The sequence below is a fragment of the Scyliorhinus torazame genome, chromosome 4 (assembly GCF_047496885.1).
Source record: "Scyliorhinus torazame isolate Kashiwa2021f chromosome 4, sScyTor2.1, whole genome shotgun sequence".
NCBI lineage: Eukaryota > Metazoa > Chordata > Chondrichthyes > Carcharhiniformes > Scyliorhinidae > Scyliorhinus > Scyliorhinus torazame.
The window spans coordinates 345,158,246-345,173,270 of record NC_092710.1 but is presented as its reverse complement, the minus strand read 5'-3'; the positions used below and the strand labels follow the sequence as shown (position 1 = coordinate 345,173,270).

Below are 15,025 nucleotides of genomic sequence, written 5' to 3'. Positions count from 1 at the left end.
GGAAATTATAGGCCGGTTAGCCTGACTTTGGTCATTGGTAAGATTTTAGAGTCCATTATTAAAGATGAGATCGTGGAGTACTTTGAAGTGCATGATAAAATAGGGCTGGGTCAGTATGGCTTCGTCAAGGGGAGGTCATGTCTGACAAATCTGTTAGAGTTCTTTGAAGAAGTATCAAGGAAGTTAGACTGGGATAGCACAAATGCTTCACAGCTCCAGGGTCCCAGGTTCGATTCCGGCTTGGGTCACTGTCTGTGCGGAGTCTGCACATCCTCCCCGTGTGTGCGTGGGTTTCCTCCGGGTGCTCCGGTTTCCTCCCACAGTCCAAAGATGTGCGGGTTAGGTGGATTGGCCATGCTAAATTGCCCATATTGTCCAAAATTGCCCTTAGTCTTGGGTGGGGTTACTGGGTTGTGGGGATAGGGTGGAGGTGTGGACCTTGGGTGGGGTGCTCTTTCCAAGAGCCGGTGCAGACTCGATGGGCCGAATGACCTCCTTCTGCACTGTAAATTCTATGATTCTAGACAAAGGAGAACCAGTGGACGTGATTTATTTAGATTTCCAGAAGGCCTTTGACAAGGTGCCGCATAGGAGACTGTTAAATAAGTTAAAAGCCCATGGTGTTAAGGGTAAGATCCTGGCATGGATAGAGGATTGGCTGCCTGGCAGAAGGCTGAGAGTGGGGATAAAGGGCTCTTTTTCAGGATGGCAGCCGGTGACTAGTGGTGTGCCTCCGGGGTCTGTGCTGGGACCACAACTATTCACAATATACATTAATGATCTGGAAGAAGGAACTGAAGACACTGTTGCTAAGTTTGCAGACGATACAAAGATCTGTAGAGGGACAGGTAGTATTGAGGAAGAGCTTGTCGTATGAGGACTGGTTGAGGACTCTGGATCTGTCCTCATTGGAGTTTAGAAGGATGAGGGGGGATCTTATTGAAACTTACAGGATACTGCGAGGGCTGGATCGGGTGGACGTGGAGCGGATGTTTCCACTTGTAGAAAAAACTAGAACCAGAGGACGCAATCTCAGACTAAAGGGACGATCGTTTAAAACAGAGATAGGGAGGAATTTCTTCAGCCAGAGGGTGGTGAATCTGTGGAACTCTTTACCCCCATCCCCGCACCCCTGGCCCTATCGGTGGCCGGCATCGTGGGGGCCTGTGTCCCTGGTGCCCATTCCTAATGCCAGGGGTACCGTCAGCTGGCACTGCCCTTATCAGCGGTACACTCAGCAGCCCCTGCCCGGCACCCCCGTAGAGGCCACAGTGGGCATTGCCCTGGGTGTCTAATGCCCTGCCGGTGGGTGGCGGCTGGTGGGGCGGTGGGAGTTTTGTGGGGGGAGAGGGGGGGGCACCCATACAGCTGGGGCACCCATACAGCTGGGGCACCCATACAGCTGGTGTCACTCTGTAGGACCAGGGGCCAAGGTGTGTGTCCAGTGGGGTGCGCCGTAAGATGGCTGTCTTGCTGGCTGCGGTAATGGCAGTCCGTGACGGGACACAGTTCCAGTCCCATGGGTGAATACCCCGGCCACATGGCCTGTTCCCGTCACACCCCCTCCCCGGCCCTGGCAGCCCGCCCCCATCCCGCCAACCCCGCCAGCTGGCCAGTGTCTGGCCCTGCAGCCCATGTACGGGCCTCTCTGTGTCCTACCTCCCCTCACTCTTGCATCAGCCACGATGCCGGTTTCACAATTTTTAAAGGCATAAGTGAACCGTGCCATCAGGAATTTGGCCCATTGGAGCGGAAAATCACGAAGGCCCCGGAGAATACCAGTTCGGGCCCGCTCATGACATGCAAACGGTGTTTACTCTACGTGTGTTCCGGACCGCATTGACGCTGCCGACAAGGTGATGGAGAATTGTGATTTAGAATCAAATCTGCGCCCGCCGTGATTTTGTCATCTGAACCGATTCTCCGCCCAATTGCGTTTCCCGATTCCGGTGTCAGCCAATGGAGAATCCCGCCCAACGTCTTACAAATTTCATTGTCCAGGTATGTCGCTGAGGTTAGTACAATTGATGTAGTCTACATGGATTTCAGTAAGGCTTTTGACACCCATCACCAGCTCCTCACAAACCGCGTTAGGGAACTGGAGCTGGATGAACTTCGGATCATTCGGGAGGCAGAGGTGGTCATAGATAGAAGCTTCAGGGATGCAGTTACTCCGAAGAATAAAGATAGATGGGTGACGGTGAGAGGGGCTGGGAGGAAGCAGTCAGTACAGGGATCCCCTGTGGTTGTTCCCCTTAGTAACAGGTATACCGCTTTGGATACTGTTGGGGGGAGGGACTTACCAGGGATAAGCCATGGGGTGCAGGTCTCTGGCACAGAGTCTGTCCCTGTTGCTCAGAAGGGAAGGGGGAGAGGAGTAGAGCATTAGTCATTGGAGACTCCGTAGTTAGGGGGATAGATAGGAGATACTGTGGGAACAAGAGAGACTCGTGGCTGGTGTGTAGCCTCCCAGGTGCCAGGGTGCGTGATGTCTCGGATCGTGTTTTCAGGATCCTTAAGGGGGAGGGGGAGCAGCCCCAAGTCGTGGTCCACATAGGTACCAACGACATAGGTATAAAAGGGATAGGGATGTAAGGCAGGAATTCAGGGAGCTAGGGTGGAAACTTAGATCCAGGACAAACAGAGTTATTATCTCTGGGTTGTTACCCGAGCCACATGATAGCAAGACGAGGAATAGGGAGAGAGAGGAGTTGAGCACGTGGCTACAGGGATGCAGGAGGGAGGGTTTCAGATTTCTGGATAATTGGGGCTCATTCTACAAACGGGATGGTCAACACCTGGACCAGAGGGGTACCAATATCCTGGGGGGGGGGGAAATTTGCTAATGCTCTTCGGGAGGGTTTAAACTAGTTCAGCAGGGGCTTGGGAACCTGAATTGTCGCTCCAGTATACAGGAGGTTGAGAGTAGTAAGGTCATGAGTAAGGTATCAAAGTTGCAGGAGTGTACCGGCATGCGGGAAGGTGGTTTAAAGTGTGTCTTCTTCAACGCCAGGAGCATCCGGAATAAGGTGGGTGAACTTGCGGCATGGGTTGGTACCTGGGTCTTCGATGTTGTGGTCATATCGGAGACATGGATAGACCAGGGACAGGAATGGTTGTTGCAGGTGCCGGGGTTTAGATATTTCAGTAAACTCAGGGAAGGTGGTAAAAGAGGGGGAGGGGTGGCATTGTTAGTCAAGGACAGTATTACGGTGGCAGAAAGGACGTTTGATGAGGACTCGTCTACTGAGGTGGTATGGCCTGAGGTTAGAAACAGGAAAGGAGAGGTCACCCTGTTAGGGGTTTTCTATAGGCCTCCGAAAACTTCCAGAGATGTAGAGGAAAGGATTGCAAAGATAATTCTGGATAGGAGCGAAAGCAACAGGGTAGTTGTTATGGGGGACTTTAACTTTCCAAATATTGACTGGAAACGCAATAGTTCGAGTACTTTAGATGGGTCCATTTTTGTCCAATGTGTGCAGGAGGGTTTCCTGACACAGCATGTCGATAGGCCAACGAGAGGCGAGGCCATATTGGATTTGGTACTGGGGAATGAACCAGGACAGGTGTTAGATTTGGAGGTAGGTGAGCACTTTGGTGATAGTGACCACAATTCGATTATGTTTACTTTAGTGATGGAAAGGGATAGCTATATACCGCAGGGCAAGAGTTATATCTGAGGAAAAGGCAATTATGATGCAGTGAGGCATGACTTAGGATGCATCGGATGGAGAGGAAAACTATAGGGGATGGGCACAATGGAAATGTGGAGCTTGTTCAAGGAACAGCTACTGCATGTCCTTGATAAGTATGTACCTGTCAGGCAGGGAGGAAGTGGTCGAGCAAGGGAACCGTGGTTTACTAAAGCAGTCGAAACACTTGTCAAGAGGAAGACGGAGGCTTATGTAAAGATGAGACATGAAGGTTCAGTAAGGGCGCTCGAGAGTTACAAGTTAGCTGGGAAGGACCTAAAGAGAGAGCTAAGAGAGCCAGGAGGGGACATGAGAAGTCTTTGGCAGGTAGGATCAAGGATAACCCTAAAGCTTTCTATAGATATGTCAGGAATAAACAAATGACTAGGGTAAGAGTAGGGCCAGTCAAGTACAGTAGTGGGAAGTTGTGCTTGGAGTCCGAGGAGATAAGAGAGGTGCTAAATGAATATTTTTTGTCAGTATTCACACAGGAAAAAGACAATGTTGTCGAGGAGAACACTGAGATTCAGGCTACTGGTCTAGAAGGGCTTGAGGTTCATAAGGAGGAGGTTTTAGCAATTCTGGAAAGTGGGAAAATAGATAAGTCCCCTGGGCCGGATGGGATTTATCCTAGGATTCTCTGGGAAGCTAGGGAGGAAATTGCTGAGCCTTTGGCTTTGATCTTTAAGTCATCTTTGTCTACAGGAATAGTGCCAGAAGACTTGAGGATAGCAAATGTTGTCCACTTGTTCAAGAAGGGGAGTAGAGGCAACCCCGGTAACTATAGACCAGTGAGCCTTACTTCTGTTGTGGGCAAAGTCTTGGAAAGGTTTATAAGAGATAGGATGTATAATCATCTGGAAAGGAATAATTTGATTAGAGATAGTCAACACGGTTTTGTGAAGGGTAGGTCGTGCCTCACAAACCTTATTGAGTTCTTTGAGAAGGGGAGCAAACAGGTGGATGAGGGTAAAGCAGTTGATGTGGTGTATATGGATTTCAGTAAAGCGTTTGATAAGGTTCCCCACGGTGGGCTACTGCAGAAAATACGGAGGCCTGGGACTCGTTGATTTAGCAGTTTGGATCAGAAATTGGCTAGCTGGAAGAAGACAAAGGGTGGTGGTTGATGGGAAATGTTCAGACTGGAGTCCAGTTACTAGTGGTGTACCATAAGGATGTGTTTTGGGGCCACTGCTGTTTGTCATTTTTATAAGTGACCTGGAGGAGGGCATAGAAGGATGGGTGAGTAAATTTGCAGATGACACTAAAGTCGGTGGAGTTGTGGACAGTGCGGAAGGATGTTACAAGCTACAGAGGGACATAGATAAAGTGCAGCGCTGGGCTGAGAGGAGGAAAATGGAGTTTGATGCAGAAAAGTGTGAGGTGATTCATTTTGGAAGGAATAACAGGAAGACAGAGTACTGGGCTAATGGTAAGATTCTTGGCAGTGTGGATGAGCAGAGAGATCTCTGTGTCCGTGTACATAGATCCCTGAAAGTTGCCACCCAGGTTGAGAGGGTTGTTAAGAAGGCGTAAGGTGTGTTAGCTTTTATTGGTAGGGGGATTGAGTTTCGGTCCCATGAGGTCATGTTGCAGCTGTACAAAACTCTGGTGCGGCTGCATTTGGAGTATTGCGTGCAATTCTGGTCGCCGCATTATAGGAAGGACGTGGAAGCATTGGAAGGGGTGCAGAGGAGATTTACCAGAATGTTGCCTGGTATGGCGGGAAGATCTTATGAGGAAAGGCTGAGGGACTTGAGGCTGTTTTCGTTAGAGAGAAGAAGGTTAAGAGGTGACTTAATTGAGGCATATAAGATGATGAGAGGATTGAATAGGGTGGACAGTGAGAGCCTTTTTCCTCGGATGGTGATGTCTAGCACGAGGGGACATAGCTTTAAATTGAGGGTAGATAGATATAAGACAGATGTCAGAGGTAGGTTCTTTACTCAGAGAGTATTAAGGGCGTGGAATGCCCTGCCTGCAACAGTAGTGGACTCACCAACACTAAGGGCATTCAAATGGTCATTGGATAGACATATGGACAATAAGGGAATAGTGTAGATGGGCTTTTGAGTGGTTTCGCAGGTCGTGCAACATCGAGGGCCGAAGGGCCTGTACTGCGCTGTAATGTTCTATGTTCTAAGGTTTCGCTTGGGAGTCTAGTCAAGAACTAATCAAGACTAGTCAAATGTCCATGGGATCCAGGGCATTTTGGCATGTTGGATCCAAAATTGGTTCAGTCGCAGGAGACAGGGTAGTGGGTCAAAGATTCTTTTTGGAGGTATGATCAGTAAGCTACCAATTGTTCAGAATGGCACCAACTTGTCCATCAAACTGCATCACACTTTGACTCCCAACATTTTAATGAGACAGAACAGTAAACGAGAAAGATAAGGAAGCAAATCTTGCATTCTGGATACACTGCTTTATGGGACATCCCACCCCATGTACCCAAAGAGGTACGGGTCAACGGTAGGCCTGCTCAATCACAAGGACACAGACAAAAATATCATTCTTGAATTAAGGAACTGTTGACATTTAATGTTCAAAATTTCACTTCAATTTATCACTGCCTTATTGCAGAGCTGATTTCGGATAGCTTATTAATTTATTCATTACGTAGAATATTCCTTAAGTTCAAATAAAGAAAACAGCTGGCCTTCATCTACTATTTAATTATTTTCAAAAAGCCACACTGTAATTATCTGGCTTCAGGTATGACTTCTCGAAACATCGTTACTATTCACAATAAAAATGTAAAGCATTGGCGGCGCAGTGGGTTAGCCCTGCTGCCTCACGCCGCCGAGGTCCCAGGTTCGAACCCGGCTCTGGGTCACTGTCCGTGTGGAGTTTGCACATTCTCCCCATGTTTGCGTGGGTTTCGCCCCCACAACCCAAAGATGTGCACGGTAGGTGGATTGGCCAAGCTAAATTGTCTCTTAATTGGAAAAAATGAATTGAGTACTCTAAATTTATTTATTTTTTAAATGTAAACCATGAAGTCACAGAAAGTCTAAGTATTCACCTTATTTTTTTTATGTACAGGTGTTGGCACAAAGTAATCAAGTGAGAAAAGAAGCAGAAAATTCAGGTCCCCTCACTGAACTGGAATATTGGAAATGCATGTCTGCTAAATTTAATTCCATCATCGAGCAACTGAGAGGGCAACATTGCAAGGCAGTGAACAATGTTTTGAAAACAAGCCAGTCAAAAATGTTAAAGGTAAAAATTATCGAAAAAGTAGTATGACAGTTCACAATTGTGTAAATATTTTTAGAATCAAAATTAGGCCAGAATTTTTGCAATGAAAACAGAACGCTTGAATTGTTTTTGTTATAAAATCTGGGATGTGATTCTCTGACCCCCCACCGGGTCGGAGAATCGCCAGGGGCTGCCGTGAATCCCGTCCCCGCCGTGTCTCGAATTCTCCGCCACCAGAGATTTGGCGGGGGCGGGATTTGCGCCGGTCGGTGGGCCCACCCCCGGCGATTCTCCGGCACGCGATGGGCCGAAGTCCCGCCGCTGTCAACCCTCACCCGCCAGCGTGGATTCAACTACCTTTTGAACGGCGGGAGCAGGCACCACGTGCGGGCTCCGTGGTCCACAGCGGGGGGCGATCTGGCCCCGGGGATGCCCCCACGGTGGCCTGGCCCGCGATCGGGGCCCACCGATTCGCGGGCGGGCCTGTGCCGTGGGGGCACTCTTTTTCTTCCGCCTTTGCCATGGTCTTCACTATGGCGGAGGCGGAAGAGACCCCCTCCCCTGCCCATGCGCTGGGACGCCGTGAGGGGCCACTGACGCTCCCGCGCATGCGTCGCCCGGCGAAGACCTTTCGGCGCCGGCTGGCGTGGCGCCAAAGGCCTTTCCCGCCAGCCGGCGGAGTGGAAACCACTCCGTTGCGGGCCTACCCCTCAAGGTGAGGGCTTGGCCCCTAAAGGTGCGGAGAATTCCGCACCTTTGGGGCAGCCCGACGCCAGAGTGGTTCCCGCCACTCCATTACGCCGGAACCCCCCGCTCCGCCGGTTAGGGGAGAATCCCGCCCAAGATCTTCATCGATATTTTTAGGTTTAGTGGCACCAATCTCTTGTATCCCAAAATCTGGAACTCATGGTATTTATTTAACACTATATGAAATGAATACCACAGGCAGAACAAATTACTATTCAGGTGAATCCAAACCATTGACAAACCAAGAAGGTGATTTATCTTGTATATTGGACCATCGATAAGAGCAGCAGACACCTGGGAATACCACCACCTCAAAGTTTCCCTCCAAGTCACCCGTCATTGTTCCGACATCCTGGTCCAGTGTGCGGTCGATTCTAGGCCCACAGACACCAGAGTACCAATACAAGTGAATTAACCAGTAATTCATATAAAGTTTGCAGAACCTTTGGCCCCTTTACTGCTCAATAAGTTTTAGCCACCAGGTTTGTTAATTGAACACAATAACTGTTTATTTACAACAGGAACAAAGTTGAAATATGCAGCAATTATAATGGAATAACAGCCAGCTAATCTACTGCTCCCCTCACTTTTACCGTCCCACCTTCGATCCAAACACACTCACAGCAGACACACACACACACAGAGGAGGAGAGGTAAAAAAATAGAAATTAAAACAAAATAAAAGTTGGGTGTCCTTGCCTGTTTAATTCTTTCTTCTAACTCCACCAGAACAACCGGCATCCTTACTGAGAAAAGAACAGGGGCCAGGATTCTCCAAAAACGCGGCTAAGTGTTGACGCCGGCGTAAACATAGAACATAGAACATTACAGCGCAGTACAGGCCCTTCAGCCCTCGATGTTGCACCGACCTGTGAAACCACTCTTAAAGCCCATTTACACTATTCCCTTATCGTCCATATGTCTATCCAATGACCATTTGAATACCCTTAGTGTTGGCGAGTCCACTACTGTTGCAGGCAGGGCATTCCACACCCTTACTACTCTCTAAGTAAAGAACCTACCTCTGACGTCTGTCTTATATCTATCTCCCCTCAATTTAAAGCTATGTCCCCTCGTGCTAGACATCACCATCTGAGGGAAAAGGCTCTCACTGTGCACCCTATCCAATCCTCTGATCATCTTGTATGCCTCAATTAAGTCACCTCTTAACCTTCTTCTCTCTAACGAAAACAACCTCAAGTCCCTCAGCCTTTCCTCATAAGATCTTCCCTCCATACCAGGCAACATTCTGGTAAATCTCCTCTGCACCCTTTCCAATGCTTCCACATCCTTCCTATAATGCGGTGACCAGAATTGCACGCAATACTCTAAATGCGGCCGCACCAGAGTTTTGTACAGCTGCAACATGACCTCATGGCTCCGAAACTCAATCCCTCTACCAATAAAAGCTAACACACCGTACGCCTTCTTAACAACCCTCTCAACCTGAGTGGCAACTTTCAGGGATCTATGTACATGGACACAGAGATCTCTCTGCTCATCCAGACTGCCAAGAATCTTACCATTAGCCCAGTACTCTGTCTTCCTGTTATTCCTTCCAAAATGAATCACCTCACACTTTTCTGCCTTAAACTCCATTTGCCACCTCTCAGCCCAGCGCTGCAGCTTATCTATGTCCCTCTGTAACTTGTAACATCCTTCCGCACTGTCCACAACTCCACCGACTTTAGTGTCATCTCCAAATTTACTCACCCATCCTTCTACGCCCTCCTCCAGATCATTTATAAAAATGACAAACAGCAGTGGCCCCAAAACAGATCCTTGTGGTACACCACTAGTAACTGGACTCCAGTCTGAACACTTCCCATCAACCACCACCCTTTGTCTTCTTCCAGCTAGCCAATTTCTGATCCAAACTGCTAAATCTCCCTGAATCCCATGCTTCCGTATTTTCTGCAGTAGCCCACCGTGGGGAACCTTATCAAACGCTTTACTGAAATCCATATACACCACATCAACTGCTTTACCGTCATCCACCTGTTTGGTCCCCTTCTCAAAGAACTCAATAAGGTTTGTGAGGCACGACCTACCCTTCACAAAACCGTGTTGACTATCTCTAATCAAATTATTCCTTTCCAGATGATTATACATCCTATCTCTTATAAACCTTTCCAAGACTTTGCCCACAACAGAAGTAAGGCTCACTGGTCTATAGTTACCGGGGTTGTCTCTACTCCCCTTCTTGAACAAGGGGACTACATTTGCTATCCTCCAGTCTTATGGCACTATTCCTGTTGACAAAGATGACTTAAAGATCAAAGCCAAAGGCTCAGCAATCTCCTCCCTAGCTTCCCAAAGAATCCTAGGATAAATCCCATCCGGCCCAGGGGACTTATCTATTTTCACACTTTCCAGAATTGTTAACACCTCCTCCTTATGAACCTCAAGCCCTTCTAGTCTAGTAACCTGAATCTCAGTATTCTCCTCGACAACATTGTCTTTTTCCTGTGTGAATACTGACGAAAAATATTCATTTAGCACCTCTCCTATCTCCTCGGACTCCAAGCACAACTTCCCACTACTGTCCTTGACTGGCCCTACTCTTACCCTAGTCATTCTTTTATTCCTGACATATCTATAGAAAGCTTTAGGGTTATCCTTGATCCTACCTGCCAAAGACTTCTCATATCCCCTCCTGGCTCTTCTTAGCTCTCTCTTTAGGTCCTTCTTAGCTAACTTGTAACTCTCGAGCGCCCTTACTGAACCTTCATGTCTCATCTTTACATAAGCCTCCTTCTTCCTCTTGACAAGTGTTGTGACTGCCTTAGTAAACCACGGTTCCCTTGCTCGACCACTTCCTCCCTGTCTGACAGGCACATACTTAAATGGGAAACCCAGTAGCTGTTCCTTGAACAAGCTCCACATTTCCATTGTGCCCATCCCCTATAGTTTTCCTCTCCATCCGATGCATCCTAAGTCTTGCCTTATCGCATCATAATTGCCTTTCCCCTAGATATAACTCTTGCCCTGCGGTATATACCTATCCCTTTCCATCACGAAAGTAAACGTAATCGAATTGTGGTCACTATCACCAAAGTGCTCACCTACCTCCAAATCTAACACCTGTCCTGGTTCATTACCCAGTACCAAATCCAATATGGCCTCGCCTCTCGTTGGCCTATCTACATACTGTGTCAGGAAACCCTCCTGCACACATTGGACAACAACGGACCCATCTAAAGTACTCGAACTATAGCGTTTCCAGTCAATATTTGGAAAGTTAAAGTCCCCCATAACAACTACCCTGTTGCTTTCGCTCCTATCAAGAATCATCTTTGCAATCCTTTCCTCTACATCTCTGGAACTTTTCAGAGGGCTATAGAAAACACCGGAGTGTTTCACGCTGGAGTCAACGGGCATCTTGGTCCAGCAATTCCATGGCCCACAGGGGGCCAGCATGGCGCCGAAGTGCTCCACGCTGCTCCGGCTACTGATCCGCGGCCCTGCACGACCAGCCGTGGGTCCGCGCATGCGTATGGCTGCGGCGCCGGGTCCGCACAAAATGCCACACAGCGGGTGGCGCGGAAGAAGGTAGGCCCCCCCCCAGATCGCGCGCGCTCGCCGATCGCGGGCCTGGCCGTCGTGGAGGCCCCCCCCGGAGACTGATCCCCTGCCCCCCCCCCCCCCCCCCCCACGAGGAAGGCCACAGCAGCCACGATGCCGAGCTCCCGCCGGGTGGAACCATACATGAACCATGCCAGCGGGAACTCGGTCGGTTGACCGCGGAGAAACGCCGTGTGGGCCTTTTTCAACGGCCCCCGACCGGCGCCGCGCAACCGCGCGCTGCTGGTGTCCCGGTGTCGGACCCCATTGCAGACCGAACGGATTTCGGCGCAGAGGCTCGGAGAATCCTGGCCAGGGTTCCTCACATGAGATTTTAAAAGGGTTTTGAAACCACCCTTCAGCTGGTGGCTGGATTAGATTTCTTTGCAGTACAGTATGGCTGTGGAGAGAGAAAGATCTTCACTTTGGATCTTCAGATAGAATCCATTAGAAGAGAGATCAGAGCTGTGACCTTACAGCATCTGACATCAAAATGAAAGTAAATGAAAAAACACAGAGAAAACCCCGACCAATCGGCAGGAGGCATAGATAAGGCCCTGCAATTTGAAACAGTCCATTGGCCGACAGCCAAGTCCATCAAGGTGTGTTAGCACTGATCTGCCTGGAATCTGCTGATTTGAAACGTAAACAGCTCCATGTAACCTGTCTTCTCCGAGGTCATAGGTAAATACTCAGTTTATCAGCCACTCAAATTAAAGGTGAAGTCAATCTTAAAGGCATAAGCACATTAATTGGGGCTGGTTTAGCACAGGGCTAAATCGCTGGCTTTGAAAGCAGACCAAGGCAGGCCAGCAGCATGGTTCAATTCCCGTACCAGCCTTCCCGAACAGGCGCCGGAATGTGGCGACTAGGGGCTTTTCACAGTAACTTCATTTGAATGTGACAATAAGCAATTTTTTTTTTTTTTAATTGTCCATGTACAAAAATAGAAATAGCAGAATAGTAGAAATTAACTTGCTGTAAACAGATATCTTAGGTAAACTGCTTTGAGAGAGAGGTTCTTCAGGAACCTGCTCACAGATTCTTGTCCATGTCAAACTACTGTTTAACTTCCCAGCGTTTGACAAAAAGCTGCTTGTCTGTTCACATTCCCAATGTAAACTGAACTGAACCTCAACACTTGACTTTTTCAACACCTGGCTCTTCCCATTAACTACATTCTCTTTCTAAATGTCTCTAATAATCTGCTGCCCAGGGAATCTACTTTATATTCTGGAGGGGAAGGGTGAACAGCCAGTGGTCGTGGTACACATCGGTACAAACGACATTGGTTAAAAAAGGGATGAGGTCCTAAAAGCAGAATACGGGGAGCTAGGAAGTAAGTTAAGAAATCAGACCGCAAAGGTAGTGATCTCAGGATTACTACTTGTGCCATGTGCTAGTCAGAGTAGAAATGACAGGATATATAGGATGAAGATTCCAGGGGCATTGGGGCCGGTTCTGGGGGAGGTGGGACCTGTACAAACTGGACGGGTTACACCTGGGCAGGACTGCAACTGGTGTCCTCGGGGGGGCTATTTGCTAGAGCAGTTGGGAAGGGTTTAAATTAATATGCCAGGAGGGTGGAAATCTGTGCAAGGAGTCAGAGAAAGAGGGAGCAAGGACAAAAACAAAAGGTAGAAAAGTGAATAAGAAAAGTGATAGGTGGTGAAACCAAGGGCAAAATTCAAACAGAGCAAGAGAGAAAAATATTGGGAGCAAGACAAACAATGTCAACAAGACAAACTTAAAGGCTCGGTGCCTTAATGCATGGAGCATTTGCAATAAAGTGGATGAAGTAATCGCTCGGATAAATATAAATGGGCATGATATAATTGGGATAACGGAGACATGGCTGCAGGGTGATCAGGGATGGGAACTGAATGTCTCAGGGTTTTCAGTACTTAGAAAGAGCAGGTATAAAAGAAAAGGTGGTGGCGTGGCACTTCTGGATAAAGAGGAAATTAACACAGTAGTGAGAAAGGATATTAGCCCAGACAGTGTGGAATCTGTATGGGTAGAGTTGAGAAATTCCAAGGGGCAAAAAACATTAGTAGGTGTCATATGTAGACCCCAAACTGCAGTGGTGAGGTTGGGAATGGCATTAAACACAAAATTAGAGATGCATGTAACAAGGGAATATCGGTGATCATTGGTGATTTTAACCTTCACATAGATTGGGCAAATCAAATTAGCCACAATGCCGTGGAGGAGGAATTCCTGGAGTATATGAGGGATGGTTTTCTTGACCAATATGTAGAGGAACCAACTAGTGAGCAGGCCAACTTAGACTGGGTACTGTGTAATGAGAAGGGAATCGTTGACAATCTGGCTGTACGAGATCCCTTGGGGATAAGCGACCATAACATGATAGAATTTTTTATCAAGATGGAGAGTGAAGTAGTTGAATCGGTGACCAGGGTGCTGAATGTTAATAAAGAGAACTATGAAGATATGAGGCGTGAGGTGGCCTTGATGGATTGGGGAAAGCTACTTAAAGGGATGGCAGTGGATAATGAATGACAAAAAAAATCAAGGAATGGATTGGGAAACTAAATCAAAGAATGCATTCCTGTCTGGCACAAAAGCAAAGGGCGTAAGAAATTAGAAATAGTATCCGATTCAAGGAAGAAGCATACAGATTGGCCAAGAAAAATAATAGGTCTGAGGATTGGGAGCAGTTTAGCATTCATCAAAGAAGGACAAAGGGATTGATTAATAAGGGGAAAGTACAATACAAAAGGAAGCTTGCAGGGAACATAAAGACTGACACTAAGAGTTTCCATAGATATGTGAAAAGAAAGAGATTGGTGACAGAAACAGCGGAATGCATAATAAGGGACAAAGAAATGGCTGAGAAATTGAATACATACTTTGTTCTGTCTTCACAAAAGAGAACACAAAATCAGATACCAGAAATGCTGGAAAATAAAAGGTTTAGTGAGAGAGAAGAACTGAGGGAGATCAACATTAGTAGAGAAATGGTGCTGGGAAAATTGATAGGATTGAAGGCGGATAAATCCCCAGGACCTGGGAATCTACATCCCAGAGTGCTTCAGGAGGTGGCTCTGTAAATAGTGGTGGTCATGTTCCGGGATTCTATACACTCTGAGGAACTGTCCCTGCAGATTGGAGGGTAGCTCATTTCACTCCGATATTCAAAAAGGGAGGTAGAGAGAAAGCAGGGAATTATAGACCAGTAAGCCTAACATCGGTAGTGGGGAAAATGTTTCAATCCATTATCAAGGACTTTATAGCGGAATCTTTAGAAAGCAGTGGCAGGATCAGTCAGAGTCAGCATGGATTTATGAAGGGAAAATCATGCTTGACAAATCTGTTGGAATTCTTTGAAGATGTAACCAGTACAGTTGACAAGGGGGAGCCAGTCGATGTGGTATATTTGGACTTTCAAAAGGTGTTTGACAAAGTCCCGCATAAGAGATCAGTGTGCAAAATTAAAGCACATGGGATTGGGAGAAATGCATTGAGGTGGATAGAAAACTTGTTGGCAGAGAAGAAACAAAGTGGGATTAATGGGGCTGGTTTAGCACAGGGCTAAATCACTGGCTTTGAAAGCAGACCAAGGCAGGCCAGCAGCACGGTTCAATTCCCATACCAGCCTCCCCGAACAGGCGCTGGAATGTGGTGACTAGGGGCTTTTCGCAGTAACTTCATTTGAAGTCTACTTGTGACAATAAGTGATTTTTTATTTATTTTATTTATTTAATGGGTTCTTTTCAAATTGGCAGGCAGTAACTAGTGGGGTACCACAGGGATCGGTGCTCGGACCCCAGCTATTCACAATATATATTAATGATTTG

General features: G+C 47.5%; 1 protein-coding gene across 1 annotated transcript in view; it reads left to right on the top strand.

Annotated features, from left to right (window-relative positions):
- The window catches only part of LOC140411190 (dynein axonemal heavy chain 8-like), a 2,783,184-nt gene that overhangs the window by 282,545 nt on the left and 2,485,614 nt on the right, over window positions 1–15,025 (top strand). The window contains exon 8 of the mRNA XM_072500280.1: window positions 6,738–6,914. Coding sequence (XP_072356381.1) covers window positions 6,738–6,914 — 177 coding nt within the window. The remainder of the gene's footprint in view (window positions 1–6,737; window positions 6,915–15,025) is intronic.